General features: G+C 43.4%; 1 protein-coding gene across 4 annotated transcripts in view; it reads right to left on the reverse strand.

The window, feature by feature from the left end:
* LOC126356266 (ER membrane protein complex subunit 2-like) overlaps positions 1 to 17268 on the reverse strand; it is a 72159-nt gene that overhangs the window by 24329 nt on the left and 30562 nt on the right. For all 4 annotated transcript variants that reach the window (XM_050007122.1, XM_050007131.1, XM_050007113.1 and 1 more), the window contains one exon: positions 11981 to 12131. In XM_050007122.1, coding sequence (XP_049863079.1) covers positions 11981 to 12131 — 151 coding nt within the window. The remainder of the gene's footprint in view (positions 1 to 11980; positions 12132 to 17268) is intronic.

Genomic DNA, 17268 nt, shown 5'->3' on the forward strand with positions numbered 1-17268 from the left:
ATGAGATTGACAGTAAGTGCAAAACGGCTAAGCAGGCATGGCTACAGGACAAATGTAAGGATATAGAGGCTCATCTCACTAGGGGTAAGATAGATACTGGTTGGTTTGTAGGAGTAAAGGGACCAGACTACTATGGTCATCGGTCCAGTTTTCCAAAAAAAAAACCTAAAACCGCCCAAAGAGAGTAAAAAACGAACAACAGGAAAGGCAGCAGACGAAACAGAACATGAAATACTCTGACAGAAACCAGACAAAACAAATTAAAACCCACAGTGTGACGGTGGTTGGCCGACCATGGAGAAAAAAAAAAAGGAAAAGCCAACCAAGAACATATTAAAAACTTAGTTTAAAATCAGAGGCTAAAAGCTAGTATCAACACTATAAAACAAACACTCAGATTAAAGGATAAAAACCCCCTGTCCAAATAGAACGCAAAACCAAGTCCTCCATGGCAGAGTCATCTAATAAAAGAGCAGAGAGCGTGTCAGGCAGTGCAAACGTCTGCCTGAGCACAGATAAAAGTGGACAGTCCAACAAAACGTGGGCCACTGTCAATGCCAAGCCGCAGCGGCATAGAGGGGGGTCCACACGGCGCAATAAGGGGCCTTGGGTCATCCGTGTGTGCCCAATGCGAAGTCGGCAGAGGACGACAGACTCCTTGCGAGAGACTCGCAAGGAGGAGTGCCACACAGTCGTCGTGTCCTTGATGGCATGGAGTTTGTTAGGTGTGGCCAGACCGCACCATTCAGCATCCCAAAACTAAAGAACTTTGCGGCGTAAGACTGCCCGCAAATCAGTTGCTGAGAGGCCAATCTCCAGAGATGATGCACTGGTGGCCTCTTTCGCCAGGCGGTCAACAGTTTCAAAATGGCCCGGGGTCCAAACAAAGAACACAGATCTGCCACAACAGGCAAGAGTATGCAGGGACTCCTGGATAGCCATCACCAGACGAGAACGAGGGAAACACTGGTCATGAGCTCGTAAACCACTCAAGGAATCGCTACAGATAACAAAGGACTCACCTGAGCAGGAGCGGGTATACTCTAGGGCACGAAAGATGGCGACCAGCTCAGCAGTGTAAACACTGCAGCCAGCCGGCAACGAACATTGTTCAGAATGGTCCCCCAGAGTTAGTGCATAACCGACACGACCAGCAACCATCGAACCGTCGGTGTAGACAATGCCAGAGCCCTGATACGTGGCCAGGATGGAATAAAGGCGGCGTCGGAAGGCCTCCGGAGGGACTGAGTCCTTCGGGACCTGTACCAAGTCGAGCCAAAGGCAAGGGCGAGGCACACACAATGGGGGTGTACGCAGAGGTGACCGGAAAGGAGGTGGTACAGGGAAACACCCAAGCCCGTAGAGAAGCTGTTTGACGCGTATGGCGATCGGACAACCCGACCGGGGCCGAAGTTCTGACAGATGGACGACTGACTGCGGGAACACGACACAATAATTTGAATGCCCGGGCAAGCTAAAAACATGGGCAGCATAAGCAGCCAGTAATTGTTGGCGTTGTAACCGCAGTGGAGGGACACCAGCCTCCATAAGTATGCTGTCCACAGGGCTGGTCTGGAAGGCACCAGTGGCAAGGCGTATCCCGCTGTGGAGGATTGGGTCCAGCAGCCGCAACGCAGATGGGGATGCTGAGCCATAAGCCAGACTCCCATAGTCCAGACGGGACTGGATTAACGCCTGGTAAAGCCGTAGGAGAGTAGATCGGTCGGTGCCCCACCAGGTGTGGCTCAGGCATCACAGAGCATTTAGATGCCGCCAACACGCCTGTTTAAGCTGCCAAATATGAGGCAGCCAAGTCAACCGGGGATCAAAAACCACCCCAAAAACCTATGTAACTCCACCACTGTAAGATGCTTGCCGTCAAGATAAAGCCGCTGCTCCGGGTGAACAGTGCGTCGCCGGCAGAAATGCATAACGCAGGTCTTGGCTGCCGAAAACTGAAAACCATGTGCTACAGCGCAAGACTGCGCCTTGCATATTGCGCTCTATAGCTGACGTTCACCAGCTGCAATGCCAATAGAGCTGTAGTAAAGGAAGAAGTCGTCAGCATACAGGGAAGCGGAGACAGAATTTCCCACGGCCGCAGGGAGCCCGTTAATGGCTATTAAAAACAGACAGACACTTAGAACAGAACCCTGTGGCACACCGTTCTCCTGGACTTGGGAGGAACTATATGATGCCACGACGTGCATGCGGAAGGTACGATACGACAGAAAATTGCGGATATAGATCAGCAGAGGGCCTCGAAGACCCCATCCATGAAGCTTAGAAAGGATGTGATGACGCCATGTCGTATCGTATGCCTTCCGCATGTCAAAAAAGACAGCGACCAAATGCTGACAGCGGGAAAAGGCAGTACGGATGGCCGACTCCAGGCTCACCAGATTGTCGGCGGCGGAGCGGCCTTTACGGAACCCACCCTGAGACGGAGCCAGAAGGCCCCGAGACTCCAGTACCCAATTCAAGCACCGGCTCACCATCCATTCAAGGAACTTGGAAAGAACGTTGGTGAGGCTAATGGGACGGTAGCTGTCCACCTCTAAAGGGTTCTTCCCCGGTTTCAGAATGGGGACAACAAGACTTTCCCGCCATTGCGACAGAAACTCACCCTCGACCCAAATGTGGTTGTAAAGGTCGAGGAGGCGTCGCTGGCAATCCCCTGAATGGTGTTTCAGCATCTGAGAGTGGATGCTATCTGGCCCAGGAGCAGTATCAGGACAAGCGGCGAGGGCACTGCGAAATTCCCACTTACTGAATGGAACATTGTACAATTCAGGAAGGTGGGTGCGAAAAGAAAGACTCTGGCCGAAGTAAAGCTGTGAGAAGTAAAGCTGTGAGTACCGGGCGTGAGTCGTGCTTCGATAGCTCAGTTGGTAGAGCACTTGCCCGCGAAAGGCAAAGGTCCTGAGTTCGAGTCTCGGTCGGGCACACAGTTTTAATCTGCCAGGAAGTTTCATATCAGCGCACACTCCGCTGCAGAGTGAAAATCTCATTCTGGAAAGAAAGACTCTGACGTTCTATCCGCTCTTTAATGGATTGGAAGCCCAAGGGGTAGTTGGCAGAAGCGGAATTCAGGGCAAAGTGCTCTGCCAAGCGGTTTGCAATAACGTCGGAGTCAGTACAAACTGCTCCATTCAGTGAGAGCGCAGGGACGCTGACAGGGGTCCGATAGCCATAGAGGCGTCGAATCTTGGCCCAGACCTGCGATGGAGTGACATGGAGGCCAATGGTGGTCACATACCGCTCCCAGCACTCCTGCTTGCGTTGACGGATAATGCGGCGGGCTCGCGCACGCAGCCATTTGAAGGCGATAAGGTGTTCAATTGACGGATGTCGCTTGTGACGCTGGAGCACCCGCCGGCGAGCTTTAATCACTTCAGCGATCTCAGGCGACCACCAAGGCACAGTCCGCCGCCGAGAAGACCCAGAAGAACAGGGAATGGCAGATTCGGCGGCAGTAATGATGCCGGTGATGACCGATTTAACCACTGCATTAATGTCATCGTTAGAGAGAGGCTCAATAGCGGCAGTGGGGAAGACAAGTCCCAGTCAGCCTTATTCAGAGCCCATCTGCTAGGGTGCCCAGAAGATTGATGCTGTGGCAATGACAGAAAGATCAGAAAGTGGTCACTACCACACAGGTCGTCATGCACTCTCCATTGGACAGACGGTAAGAGGCTAGGGCTACAGATGGAAAGGTCAATGGCGGAGTATGTGCCATGCGCCACACTGAAGTGTGTAAAGGCGCCATCAGTTAATATCGAGAGATCGAGCTGCGCCAATAAATGCTCAACCATGGCGCCTCGACCTGTTGCCACTGACCCACCCCACAGATGGTTATGGGCGTTAAAGTCGCCCAGTAACAAGAAAGGTGGCGGTAATTGGGCTATCAGAGCAGCCAGGACATGCTGCGCGACATCACCATCCGGTGGAAGGTAAAGACTGCAGATGGTAACAGCCTGTGGCGTCCACACCCGAACAGCAACAGCCTCTAAAGGTGTTTGGAGAGGGACAGACTCACTGTGAAGAGAGTTCAGGACATATATGCAGACGCCACCAGACACCCTTTCATAAACTGCCCGGTTCTTATAATAACCCCGATAGCCACGGAGGGCGGGGGTTCGAATTGCCGGAAACCAAGTTTCCTGCAGAGCAATGGGTGAAGGCTGATAAGTTGGTGGAGCTCGGCTAGATGGTGGAAGAAACCGCTGCAGTTCCACTGGAGGACGGTGTTGTCCATGGCTGAGAAAGGCATGACGGGACTGGAAAGACAGATTATGCCGCTGGGTCACCTGTTGCCTCCAATGGAGCACCCGTGCAAATGCTATCCATTGCGTCTGAGAGACCGGCGAGAGCGAGGTCCTCAGCGGATGCAAGAATCTCCACCTCATCCTCAGACGCAGAGCTTTTAGGTAGTGGTGGAGTAGGAGCCATCGCGGGTGCCTTGGTCTTACAGGGCTGCAGTGTTGTTTTATCTCGCTGTTCCTTTGGTTGCCGTTGCTGATAGGGCTTATTGGAGTCAGTCTCCGGAACCGAAGATGATCGCGAAGCTCGATGACCAGCGACCTGTGGCTTCTTCAGCCACTGGTTGGTGTCTGCTGTGCCGCTGGTAGAAACCTGGGAAGGGAGTGACCCAAGGGATCCCTTCCGAGCGAGAGAAGCCGAAGAAGACTTACGCTTCTCCAGCTTAGAAGTGGGGACTGGTGTCCCTGGTGGTTTAGTGGGTGCTGCTCCCGAGGTAGATGGTGTGGGGGCAACAGCAAGAGAAGGGGAAGGGGCCTCCATCGTCAAGGGGGCAGGTGAGGTCCTCTGACGCTGAGAGCTGACTATCGGTGGTGCAGCTAAAGGAGCTGGAGCAGGAGTGACAGTGGAGGCATAAGATGACATCATGCGCACGGGATGTAGCCGTTCAAATTTCCGCTTAGCCTCAGTGTAAGTCAGTGGGTCCAGGGTCTTATATTCCATGATTTTGCCTTCTTTCTGTAAGATCCTGCAGTCTGGCGAGCAAGGTGAATGAGGCTCTTTACAGTTGGCACAGATGGGAGGCGGAGCACATGGAGTATCGGGATGAGATGGATGTCCGCAATCTCAACATGTGAGGCTGAAAGTACAGCGGGAAGACATATGGCCGAACTTCCAGCACTTAAAGCACCGCATCGGGGGAGGGATATAGGGCTTGACGTCACAACGGTAGACCATCACCTTGACCTTCTCCGGTAATGTATCACCCTCGAAGGCCAAGATGAAGGCACCCCCTCGGAACCCGATGAATGCGCCGGACGAAATGAACACCTCTACGCTCTAATTGGCGCACAGCTCGTCATCAGACTGCAGAAGTAGGTCCCCTGGACCATATTTAAACTCTTATGTGGTGTGATGGTAACGTTAACATCCCCCAGCTTGTCACAAGCAAGCAACCTGCGTGACTGGGCGGAGGATGCTGCTTTTATCAAAACTGACCCAGAGCGCATTTTAGACAAGCCCTCCACCTCCCCAAACTTGTCCTCCAAATGCTCTACAAAGAACTGAGGCTCCATGGATACAAAGGATTCCCTATCAGCTCTGGTACAGATGAGATACCTGGGAGAATACATGTCACTATCATTCATTGCCTTTCGTTCCTCCCATGGTGTGGCCAGGGATGGGAATGATTTGAGGTCGTAAACGTTAGCTTTAAAATGAGCCCTTGAACACTTAGAGACTTCTGGTGGCTGGCCACCAGCAAGAGATGATGTACCATGCTTCATTGCGGGACATCCGCCCTGATGCCACCTACTCCGACCAAGGGCCCTCCCCATGGGCGCCACCCAGCCACAGCAAGAGCCACCTGGCAAGATGGCCATTGCCGGGAGTCCTGATGCCCCAGGGAGATGGGCATCTACTCCTTGGCATACATGGGGAGTAAACAGCGCAGGTATCAGTAGAGCGATCCCTGTGTTGTCAAGGGGGCTACAACCAACAGGATACATGGCGGTCCCACCACAACGGACTGGCTACCGTGCTGGATCTTACGTGCAAAAATGTATAAGGTCGTCGTCGCAGCGAAAAGCAACACTGCACAGTGCAGCATGGTAATCGCACCCAGGGACGTATCCTCGCCCAAGAGGTGGAAAATGAGCGGGACACCATTGCAACGTCGAGAAAGCCGGCTAAAGATCTCAATGCACGACAGGTACAGTGCACCATGTTAGGCGCCCTTCCCCAAGTGGCTCGCTCTTCGGAGAAAGATGGAGGTCAAACCCGAGAGGGGACCATCATATAAGGCCGAAAAGGTTGAGACTCCTTTTAGTCGCCTCTTACGACAGGCAGGAATACCGCGGGCCTATTCTTACCCCCGAACCCGCAGGGGGGAAGATAGATACTGCCTACAAGAAAATTAAAGAGTCTTTTGGAGAAAAGAGAACCACTTGTATGAATATCAAGAGCTCAGATGGAAACCCAGTTGTAAGCAAAGAAGGGAAAGCAGAAAGGTGGAAGTAGTATATAGACGGTCTGTACAAGGGCGATGTACTTGAGGACAATGTTACAGAAATGGAAGAGGATGTAGATGAAGATGAAATGGGAGATATGATATTGCGTGAAGAGTTTGATAGAGCACTGAAAGACCTAAGTCGAGACAAGGCCCTGGGAGTAGATAACATTCCATTAGAATTACTGACAGCCTTGGGAGAGCCAGTCCTGACAAAACTCTACCATCTGGTGAGCAAAATGTAGACAGGCGAAATACCCTCAGACTTCAAGAAGAATATAATAATTCCAATCCCAAAGAAATCAGGTGTCATCAGATGTGAAAATTACCGAACTATCAGTTTAACAAGTCATGGCTGCAAAATACTAAGGCGAATTCTTTACAGACAAATGGAAAAACTGGTAGAAGCCGACCTCAGGGAAGGTCAGTTTTGATTCCGTAGAAATATGGGAACACGTGAGGCAATACTGACTCTATGACTTATTTTAGAAGCTAGATTAAGAAAAGGCAAACCTACATTTATAGCATTTGTACACTTAGAGAAAGCTTTTGACAATGTTGACTGGAATACTCTCTTTCAAATTCTGGAGGTGGCAGGGGTAAAATACAGGGAGCGAAAGGCTATTTACAATTTCTACAGAAACCAGATGGCAATTGCAAGAGTTAAGGGACATGAAAGGGAAGCAGTGGTTGGGAAGGGAGTGAGACAGGGCTGTAGCCGCTCCCCGATGTTAGTCAAACTATATATTGAGCAAGCATTAAAGGAAACGAAAGAAAAATGTGGAGTAGGAATTCAAATCCACAGAGAATAAATAAAAACTTTGAGGTTTGTTGATGACATTTTAATTCTGTCAGAGACAGCAGAGAATCTGAAGAGCAGTTGAATGGAATGGACAGTGTATTGAAAGGAGGATAAGCAAAACGAGGATAATGGAATGCAGCCAAATTAAGTCGGGTGATGCTGAGGAAATTGGATTAGGAAATGAGACACTTAAAGTAGTAAAGGAATTTTGGTACTTGGGGAGCAAAATAACTGATGGTGTTTGAAGTAGAGAGGATATAAAATGTTGACTGGCAATGGCAAGGAAAGTGTTTCTGAAGAAGAGAAATTTGTTAACATCGAGTATGGATTTAAGTGTCAGGAAGTCTTTTCTGAAAGTATTTGTATGGAGTGTAGGCATGTATGGAAGTGGAACATGGATGATAAATAGTTTGGACAAGAAGAGAATAGAAGCTTTCGAAATGTGGTGCTACAGAAGAATGCTGAAGATTTTAGATGGGTAGATCATATAACTAATGAGGAGGTACTGAATAGGATTGGGGAGAAGAGTAGTTTGTTGCACAACTTGACTAGAAGAAGGGATCGGTTGGTAGGACATGTTCTGAGGCATCAAGGGATCACCAATTTAGTATTGGAGGGCAGCGTGGTGGGTAAAAATCATAGAGAGAGACCAAGAGATGAATACACTAAGCAGATTCAGAAGGATGTAGGCTGCAGTATGTACTGGGAGATGAAGAAGCTTGCACAGGATAGAGTAGCATGAAGAGCATCAAACCAGTCTGAGGACTGAAGACCACCACCACCACCAACAACAACAACAACAACAACAACAACAACCTTCCTCATGCATCAGTTTATCTATTAGTGAAAATTGTATCATAATCTCCACAGTAGTTCCCGAGATTGGCCTTCAGATACAAACAGAAAAATACAGCAGGAGTTCAATTTATAATTTGTATACATGCCACATACTTTCATTAACTTAATACGTATTTATTTTAAAGCCTCAGGCAAAAAACACTAATTTGGATCTCAGTTGAAAGACAGCATCAAGAATCAAAAAGAAATTGCTGTATTCAAAATCCTTAAATATTATCCTTTATTTCTTAAATAAAAAGAAAAGAAGTGTACTTTGCTTTTTGCTGCCAGCATGACATATTGAGAAAAGTTATTGCATTAGCTGGCTGACACTGGGTAGAACCAGATCGTCCACACTAAATGAGCGAAACTTAATCTGTCAACAGGGTCTTCCCTCCTCCCTCCCACAACTCTGCTTGGTTCTCTATTTAAACACATTTATCTGATGTGGAAAAGAGAGGCTATTGTCATCACAACAAAGTCCTGGTATGTCACACTTGCTGCAATATTTACGGCAGCATTCAGAGAAATCATTATTTTCTTCTACATAAACTGATACTGACCCACAGTCTGCAGGGTTAAACACAGTCCATTTGGTTACACCATTTTAGGCAGCAGCAAACATTTGCATAACCTATAAAACATTTGTTTTCATTACATCCTTTCTTTTGAGGAATGAAGTTGACCACTGCACAACAGCCATTCTGTATTTAGTTTCCACAGGATGAATTATACCCAGGTCTAGAGGCTTCAGCTGTCTTTTACAGTTAGCAGGAAGATACACATCAACATTTCTGAGAAATGGCATTATGTTTGGTTGTGCAGGACATCTGTCAGTCATAAGAAAGATATTCCTTCCTGCTGCACCCATCTTGGCATCTAAATTCCTAAGAAACTTCATACAAATTTCAGCAGTTCTCCAGAGACACACAATTGTGATTTCATATTTTTAATAAATTAGAGGAGACCCCACTTCCGCCAAGACTGAAATTATTTCTCATAACCTCAGACGTAGCAAAATATTCATACTCCAATGTTCAATAACTTCTAAGTCCACTCACTCTGTATAGTCTTTTTGTTGCCTGTCTTCTAAACCTCAACTTGTGGCCATCATTAAAACTTTTGACCTGCTTTTAGGAAAGAACTGAAGCAATTCATCTGCGCTCACACAAGTTGCAACTCTCTCTTCTGTTACCCATTGTCTCTTCTTCACCACAGATACTGCATGGAATGACAGAATCAAGAGAACTGAGGCTCAAACTGTATGTAGCCTACCCACTTCCAGTTCAGATAATTGTACAGATGCTGACTCGAACAGGTAATTGTCCAATTAAACTGTACGCCCCTTTAAACAACAAAGCATGAAAGTTCTCCCTTTTTAATGCAGAAGGGTGGTGACTTTCAGGATTCAAAAGTGCTTGCTTATTTTTCACAGTATACTGCACAAAGAAGACAGTGCCAAATTGTATTTCTTTGCCGCACTGAAGAGTTTAACGTGCCGATTGTGTTCAATGTCACAAATAATTTTCAGCTGTACTGAGTCTTATTAAACTTTCTTCAGTATAAAATTCAATATTCAGATAAGAAACACAATGTGATCATTGGTGCACTAGAATCTAATTGTAACATTTTCTGTGACATATCACGTGACTCTCACGAGGAAATTGGCAGTTGTTCAAAATTATCAATCAAATATTATGATCTACCTACTGGAATAAGAGTCAACTTTTTTCTTCAGGAATTTAATGCAACTGATTTGAAAAGATTGGGAATTTTGTGGTAACTGGGTTTCTGTTTCCAAACTATTTAGTATTTGTTTCTTAAAGCGACTTTTGCTAAACTATTTCAGTAAAGATGTTTTTCAGGCAATTTTGGCAGGACTGTACCATTATGCTGAGCCCTGCAAAGTGACACGAGTCAAGTATGTGCGTATAAAAAACTCTAAATGATTACAGCATCAATTAATCTTTAGAATAATACAGAATGGTGCAGAGAAATGAGAAAATCTGAAATAATCGGAGAAAATGAAGGGAACTTCAAAACTTTACCTGATGCCGAAATGTGTGTGCTATACGAGTGAAATTTAATTATGCTTTGCTTTTTAAAAATTGCACTATTTAAGTGTCGTCCTTTCGCCGGACACATTCATTAAGTCGATTCTGAAAGTTTTGCACTGTGCAGCACAATGTGTTCTCCAGGATGCTGGCAATGTTCTTTTCAACTTGAATCTTGAGCTAAGCAAGTTTTCTTGGTCTCATCTGGTACACTACACTCTCCAAGAGCCCCATAATAAGTAGTCACAGACTGAAAAGTCTGATGATCGACGTGGTCACCTGATGTTAGCATTCCTTGAAATATTGTAACCCCCAAACAAACATTACAATGTACTTGGGTAGTGTGTGAGATAGTTCCATCCTGTGGAAACCAGATGTGCTGAATGTCACGATTCAGAAGAGAACGGAGCCTTGGTCCAAAAATGCCTCTAACATGCTGACAGAACAAAGAGAGATGTCACACAATGAAGCAGCCTCCATCTTCAGGGAAGTAAGGGCCTGTCATCCCACGACAACACAGCACATTGTACAGTAGCTAAAGCACTGTGTGATATCCATAAATTTTGAATAAAGTTAGCATTCTCACTTATTTTAGCCACGAAGATTTCACAAAACTGTATGTGTAGGATCCGCTGTGGTTATCAGTCTCTAGGCTTACACACTATTTAATCTAACTTACACTAAGGACAACACACACCAATGCCCGAGGGAGGACTTGAACCTCCGATGGGTGGATCCGCCCAAACCGTGTCAAGGCACCTCAGACTGCATGGCTACCCCACACAGCTATATGGGTGAAATCGAACATTACGGAGTATTCTTTGCACATTTCAATGTCCAAGTCACAAGGACGAAGCAATTTTTCACACTGAATGACGAGAATCCTTCCCACTGCAGCCTGCGAAGTATAAATGTTTTCTGGGGTATGTACCGACAATACACGTCCCCTAGGCCACTTTTTCAAAGCCCAACCAGTTTCTTCAAAGCTACAGACCCAGGTGTTGGTTGGTTGTGTGTGAAGAAGGAACTTGACCACGGGTTGAGGGGAGAGGGCGATGGGGTTTGAGGTCTCATAATGATGCCGAAATACACTTTGTATAGCTGTCACATTGTCACCAATGTTGGTGTGCACACTCATGGTGACTACACTCCTCTGCAACTAAATGTCCATTACTCATTGACAGTATGGCATCTCCCTCCTTCCCACAACCACCCATTCTTATTAAATATACAGGGCTTCCAACATCAGCTTCAAATGTTCTTGGTTCTCTGCAACACTCTGTACAAATACAGACTTTTTAAGAAATTACTACATGCATAATGTTTGCCAAATCCCATCCCTTTTTATGATGACTTGTCCATATCATCGCAAAAATGATCAAAACATAAATATGTAAGATAACTGTAGAAGCTCTTGTCTGCTTTAATACTGGCTATGTGTTTTCGACAGCCTCCATTTCCAATCCTAATATTGGCATCAACACAGCAAGAGCTATGAGTGCCGTCTCCCTTCCCCCCGCAAAAAAAAAAAAAAAAAAAAAAAAAAAAGTACAGAAACTGTATGATATACATAACATGCACTAAAATTACTGTATGAACCACCCCCCCTCCCCCCCCCCCTCTCTCTCTCTCTTACACACACACACACACACACACACACACACACACACACACACACACACACACACACAGAGCCGATATCCTTTTATTGACTGAACAAACAGATCATAAATTGGAGTAAAAACAGTATTATTTTATATTTTATAATCAATTTAAAATGGTCATAACATTTAAATGTACCGTTCCATTGCTTCCAACTGAAGAACTCTAAGACGTCGGACTCTTAAGCTAGTAGGAAATTCTGTAGAAAGTGTGTGCACACATCTGTCTGCGACATCCAGTCTGTTACAGTCCAAGGCTGCAACACAGACCTGCTCAAGGACCAGCAACCCTTAAAAAAAAAATCAGAATAATGAACATGATATTTTTGGGGAAAAAAATGAAAATTGTTTTTATTGCATGATAAAAAATAAAGTATATGTAGAAATAGTTTATTAAGATTATGTAACATTTCATACAATAAAAAACACTGTTCACTTGCACCTATAATTTAGGAAACACTGAAAGTAAGGGAAGTTATTTTTGTCACCACTAACATGCACCACCAAGATGTTTCTGGCATCTAAGCTGAAATGTGCACCTCTTCCCCCATTTTCAATATTTGTCACTTCAAGATTACAGATTGTAGAGTTCCTGTTACGAAACAGCAAAAATTGCAGAGATGGCTTGTGTAAAGAAATTTGAATATGATTCATTTCTACTTTTGTGATTTCAATTGCAGTTTTAAAACATAATGTTACCAGATACACAAGAATGCTGAGAGTTGAATAATTTGTCACTTATACCTGACTCAAGTTGCTATAATGTCATTGGTTATACAATTACAGAATGTATGTATGTTAAGTCTCCCCTGACCCACGGTTCTGGGTGACTTTCCTGAAATATACCCCTTTTTCTAGACCTCTCCAATCCTTTTCTTTCACCCCTCTTCCTTCCCCTTCAACCCTTCTGCCTGAAGAAGGAGCAACTGGCCCCAAAAGCTTGCCAGTTACAACCATCTTACGTGTGTTTTCTGCCGCTGCTTGGTGAATAGATTTTTTATATATCCATTAAATAATTTACAGCTTATAGCTAGTGAAAAGGTGGCATCCAAGCTTTTTTGAAAAAGCTAAGGTGGTCCGGGCTGTCATTAGCACTCTATTGAAAATTGTGTAGATATTAAAGAATTTTAAAGAGGATATTGGAAACAAACTGCATGCTACAAAAAGTATAAGTGTTTATTCACAGTTGTAATACTTGTACATATGTATTATTAATCTTTGAAAGTTGTCCATTGTTGGTGTAGAAACTTCTTGAGTTGACTTAAGAGGGGTGTTGCTTGTGCTTGGTAAATTTTCTGTTTTAAATAAATTTTCTATTTTAAAATACATTTCATGTTTTATTAACGTGTTAGCAGGGATGCATAGTTAGTAATGTTTCCACGAACTGTGACAATTTTAGTTGATTTTAATGGTAATTTGACATTATAGAATTGAAAATAATGACACAATGGCTGACGAAAGACAGCAAATTGACAAACACACTGGTGAAGCAAATTGGGGAACCTGGAGGATTACAATGAGAACTGTTTTAGACTGTAGGAAGAAAGATTTAGAGTTTAACATCCCGTTGATAGCAGGTTATTAGACATTGAGCACAATCTCAGATTTGAAAGGATAGAGAAGGAAATCTGCTATGCCCCTTGAGAGGGATCATCCTGGCATTTACCTGGAGTGGTTTAGGGCAATTGCTGGAAACAGAAATCAGGATGGTCAGATGTCCTGAATACAAGTCCAGTGAGCTGATCTCTGCTCCACCTCTTACAATCTATCTTGAGAATGTGACAAAATCTCTGACATTGTATATGATGATATGATTAAGCTGCAAGTAAGTGTGCAAAATTATGAAGCTGATCTTGCTAAAAGGATTGATATCATTTTAAAATGAAGGAAACAGCTAATTCTATCCCTTGACATCAAGCCTTTACTTTGTATTTGGGAATTCAAAGCTGCCAAACAGATTCGGGATAAGCTACATAGAATTTTGATGTTTGCCCAGCAGAAAATGTTGATCTGCTTATACACTAATTTTGTAACATCGTGTGGGAAGTATCTGGTTGTATAGGAGGCCATCTAGCCAAGTTTGATTAAGTAAAAACTGACTTTATTGGACAAAATGATCAATGGCAGAGACCTTTGTGCACATTTTTTGCAATTTTTGCTAAAAGAGTTCAATTATATTTATGTTACATGGCATGATTTACTTACTGAAGAGAAAACATGGAATATATTATTAAAAAAAGGAGTTTAAATTATAAACTGAGCGTAACAGATCATGATGATGAAAATGTTGCAATGAGGTTGAAAATGAAAGTTAACAAATAATGGTGACAATGCATCAAACTTCATCTGAAGCAGATGTATCAAGAAGTCTCATTACAAAAAGAGTGAACGTAGAAAATGCTTCTCATGTGACAAAGCGGGTCACTAATCAAAACAGTGTATAAATGTTCAGTTTGTCTTCAATGTAAGGAAAACAACCATTGAGCAAATGAATGTACTCGCACAGTGAGTAACATCAGTGGGAAGTTTAAGAAATTCTTGCCACACAAATACTTAAAAAATTGGATGAGAGAGAACAATTTTTCTGTAGATACAAACAAACTAGTTTGTGACAAGTGGAACAATGACAGCAGTGTGCCAACACATAACAATCAACGTGATTGGAACATTATTTAAGCATCTGAAACTCGAAGGAAGATGGATAGTGCCAAAAACGGTGTACAAACTGAAGTATATGACACAGGTCGAATAGATTACAGGTATTCAACGAACAGGACAATATTCTGAAGAAGACTGGTTTGCTGAGGTGGATCCTTTATTTTATGTTACGAAAGCTATACAAAAAGGAATAAATCAAGTTATTGGTAATGAGTGCAATCATGGGTATTTTTCAATGATGATATTGCAATTGTTGTTGCTGTTCTAATGGCAAAAATGACTTATCGTTTGGCTGTGAAGGTTGTTCATCAAGAAAGGTCTTGTGGTGTTGTTGAAACTGGTAACATACTGAGATGGAAAAATGGATCATCAAAATGAATGCTACCTGCACCAGTTTTTGAAGGACTGTGGTATAGAGGCAATGACTGATACAAATTTATGAGGGTGTGTACCATGGTAAACATCATTAGATGTTATTTTGTGAAAGAGCGGAGAAACCCACTAAATGTGCACGACTGGTTTACACAGATGTTAGCAGACAAAGGTGAAAGAAAATGATTTGCAGGGTCATCAATACTTTGCTGTTTTTAAGGATAATTTTTCCACTTTCCGGATGATGTACCCTTTGCGACACAAAGATAAAGAAAAATTAGCACTTTTTATTAAAATAATAAATGACTGAGGCTGAAATTACTGTTAAAGAATTACAGACAGACAGTGGCAACAAGTTCCATAATAAAGATGTACATAAGCTTGCTCATTCAATTGGACTGAAACATTCAATTACTGCATCATATACTCTTCAGCAGAATAGAGTTGCTGAGTGGGAAGATAGAATCCTTTGTGAGATGGCATGTTCTTGGCTCTGTTCTGCTGAACATCTACCAGAATCATTGTAGGGTGAGGCAATTTTGGCCACAACATACACTTTGAATCGAATTGGTCAAATGAAAATTAAAGGTACAACTCCAACTGAAATATTTTTGATGAAAGAAGATTTTATGATAACGTGGTATTTGGAATAGAATGCTATGCTTGGATTCCTACAAGAAACTGGAAATGATTTGATGCTTGACAATCTTTGAAAGTATATGTGGTTGGTTATGATAATTGTGTGTCTATGCAGAGACGTAAAACTCAACTGCAAACAAATTGCAACAACCACTTACTGAAGAGATTAAAAAGGTTGTCGATCTGCCTCCACAGTTAAGGCTCATTGCTGCTGACTACCATGCAGAGGACATGTGTTCGTTCGATTCTAAGTACTGCAGTGGATTTGGAGGTGCACTCAGGCTTGTGAGGACAACTGAGGAGGTACTTAACTAAATAACAGTGGATTCCTGCCACAAAGACTGGCAACAGCCAGGAGAGCAGTGTGTTGAGCTAAATTTTTCCATACTGGAGGATGATTGGTTGGTACTGACAATGTAGATGAAAAGGAAGATGCTGCAGAAACTGACTGTAATAATGCTGACTTTAAAGAGGGTGATCAACGGAATTGTATGAATGACACTGAGGGACAAGTTGACAAAAACTTGTAAGTAGCAAATGAAAGCAACTCTTCTTTTCTTCCTAGGCTAAAGCCTATTACCATCAGTACCCCTTATTCTACCCTGAGGTTGTCGCTCCATCTTTTTCTTGGATGGCCAATATTTCTTTTACCAGATGGTAATTTATCTCTTACGATTTTCACACTCTCCTGTTCATCAATCCTATCTATTTGCATGTTCCATTCACACTTTCTCTTATCCCACTCATTAATGGCGTCCACTCTACATCCCTTTCTAATACTTTTCTCTCCCCCCCCCTCCCCCCCCCCCCCCCCCCAGCTCACACTGTCATCCCTGTAATTATTTGTAGAGTTTCTATCCTGTGGGTACAAACGTTTTGATTTTGTTTTTGATGTTCCCAGTCTTGTCTGAGCTATGTATGTCGCATCTTTTTCTTTATGCTTGTTTTTCCAAAAAGTATCATTTAAGCACCCTGCCACTTTATTTGCTTTTTCTACTTGTTCTCTAACTTGCTTTTTGACAATACCACTGCTGGACAGTCAATATCAAGATACTGAAATATTCATCACCTGTTAAAACTTTCAGTTTGCATCTAATTTGTTCCACAGAAGTGGTCATACATCAGGTATTTTGAGTGGATATGACTATATTTAGGTTTCTGGCTGCCACAATACATAAATGTATAAGTTTCTGCAGGTTATATTCGATGTTTGCCAGCAGAACTGCATCAGCATAACAAATGTTTTTTATTTCTTCATCCCCCATTCTATAACCACTACCAGCCAATACCTTCCTTTATCACCTTGTCCATGACTATATTAATAAGTAGCGGGCTCAAAGAGTCATCTTGCCTAATCCCACTATTAACAGCTACACAGCTAGTTACCCCGGAACCAGTTTTCACTTGGATGTATTTATTGGTATAAATGTCTTCAATTGTTTTTATTTATTTGGAAGAAAACCCCATTTGTAAAGCAGGTTTACCGCATCTGTAACTGAATCCTATCAAAAGCCTTTTTTTAAATCAATAAAACAAAGATAAGCTTGTCTATTGTATACAATGGACTTCTCTATAAACTAAGAATGAATGCTGCATCTATGCATGAGCTATGGGATCTAAAACCACACTGCTCCTCTGCAAGGATTGTAATACTTTTCATTTATTTTCCCTTTTTTTTGTTATGAGTTTACATCATCATTTACTTGTATACTGATCTCTCTCCATTTTCCTGTGATTTTTTAGCTTTACACAACTCTG

Source organism: Schistocerca gregaria, chromosome 1, assembly GCF_023897955.1.
Source record: "Schistocerca gregaria isolate iqSchGreg1 chromosome 1, iqSchGreg1.2, whole genome shotgun sequence".
Taxonomy (NCBI): domain Eukaryota; kingdom Metazoa; phylum Arthropoda; class Insecta; order Orthoptera; family Acrididae; genus Schistocerca; species Schistocerca gregaria.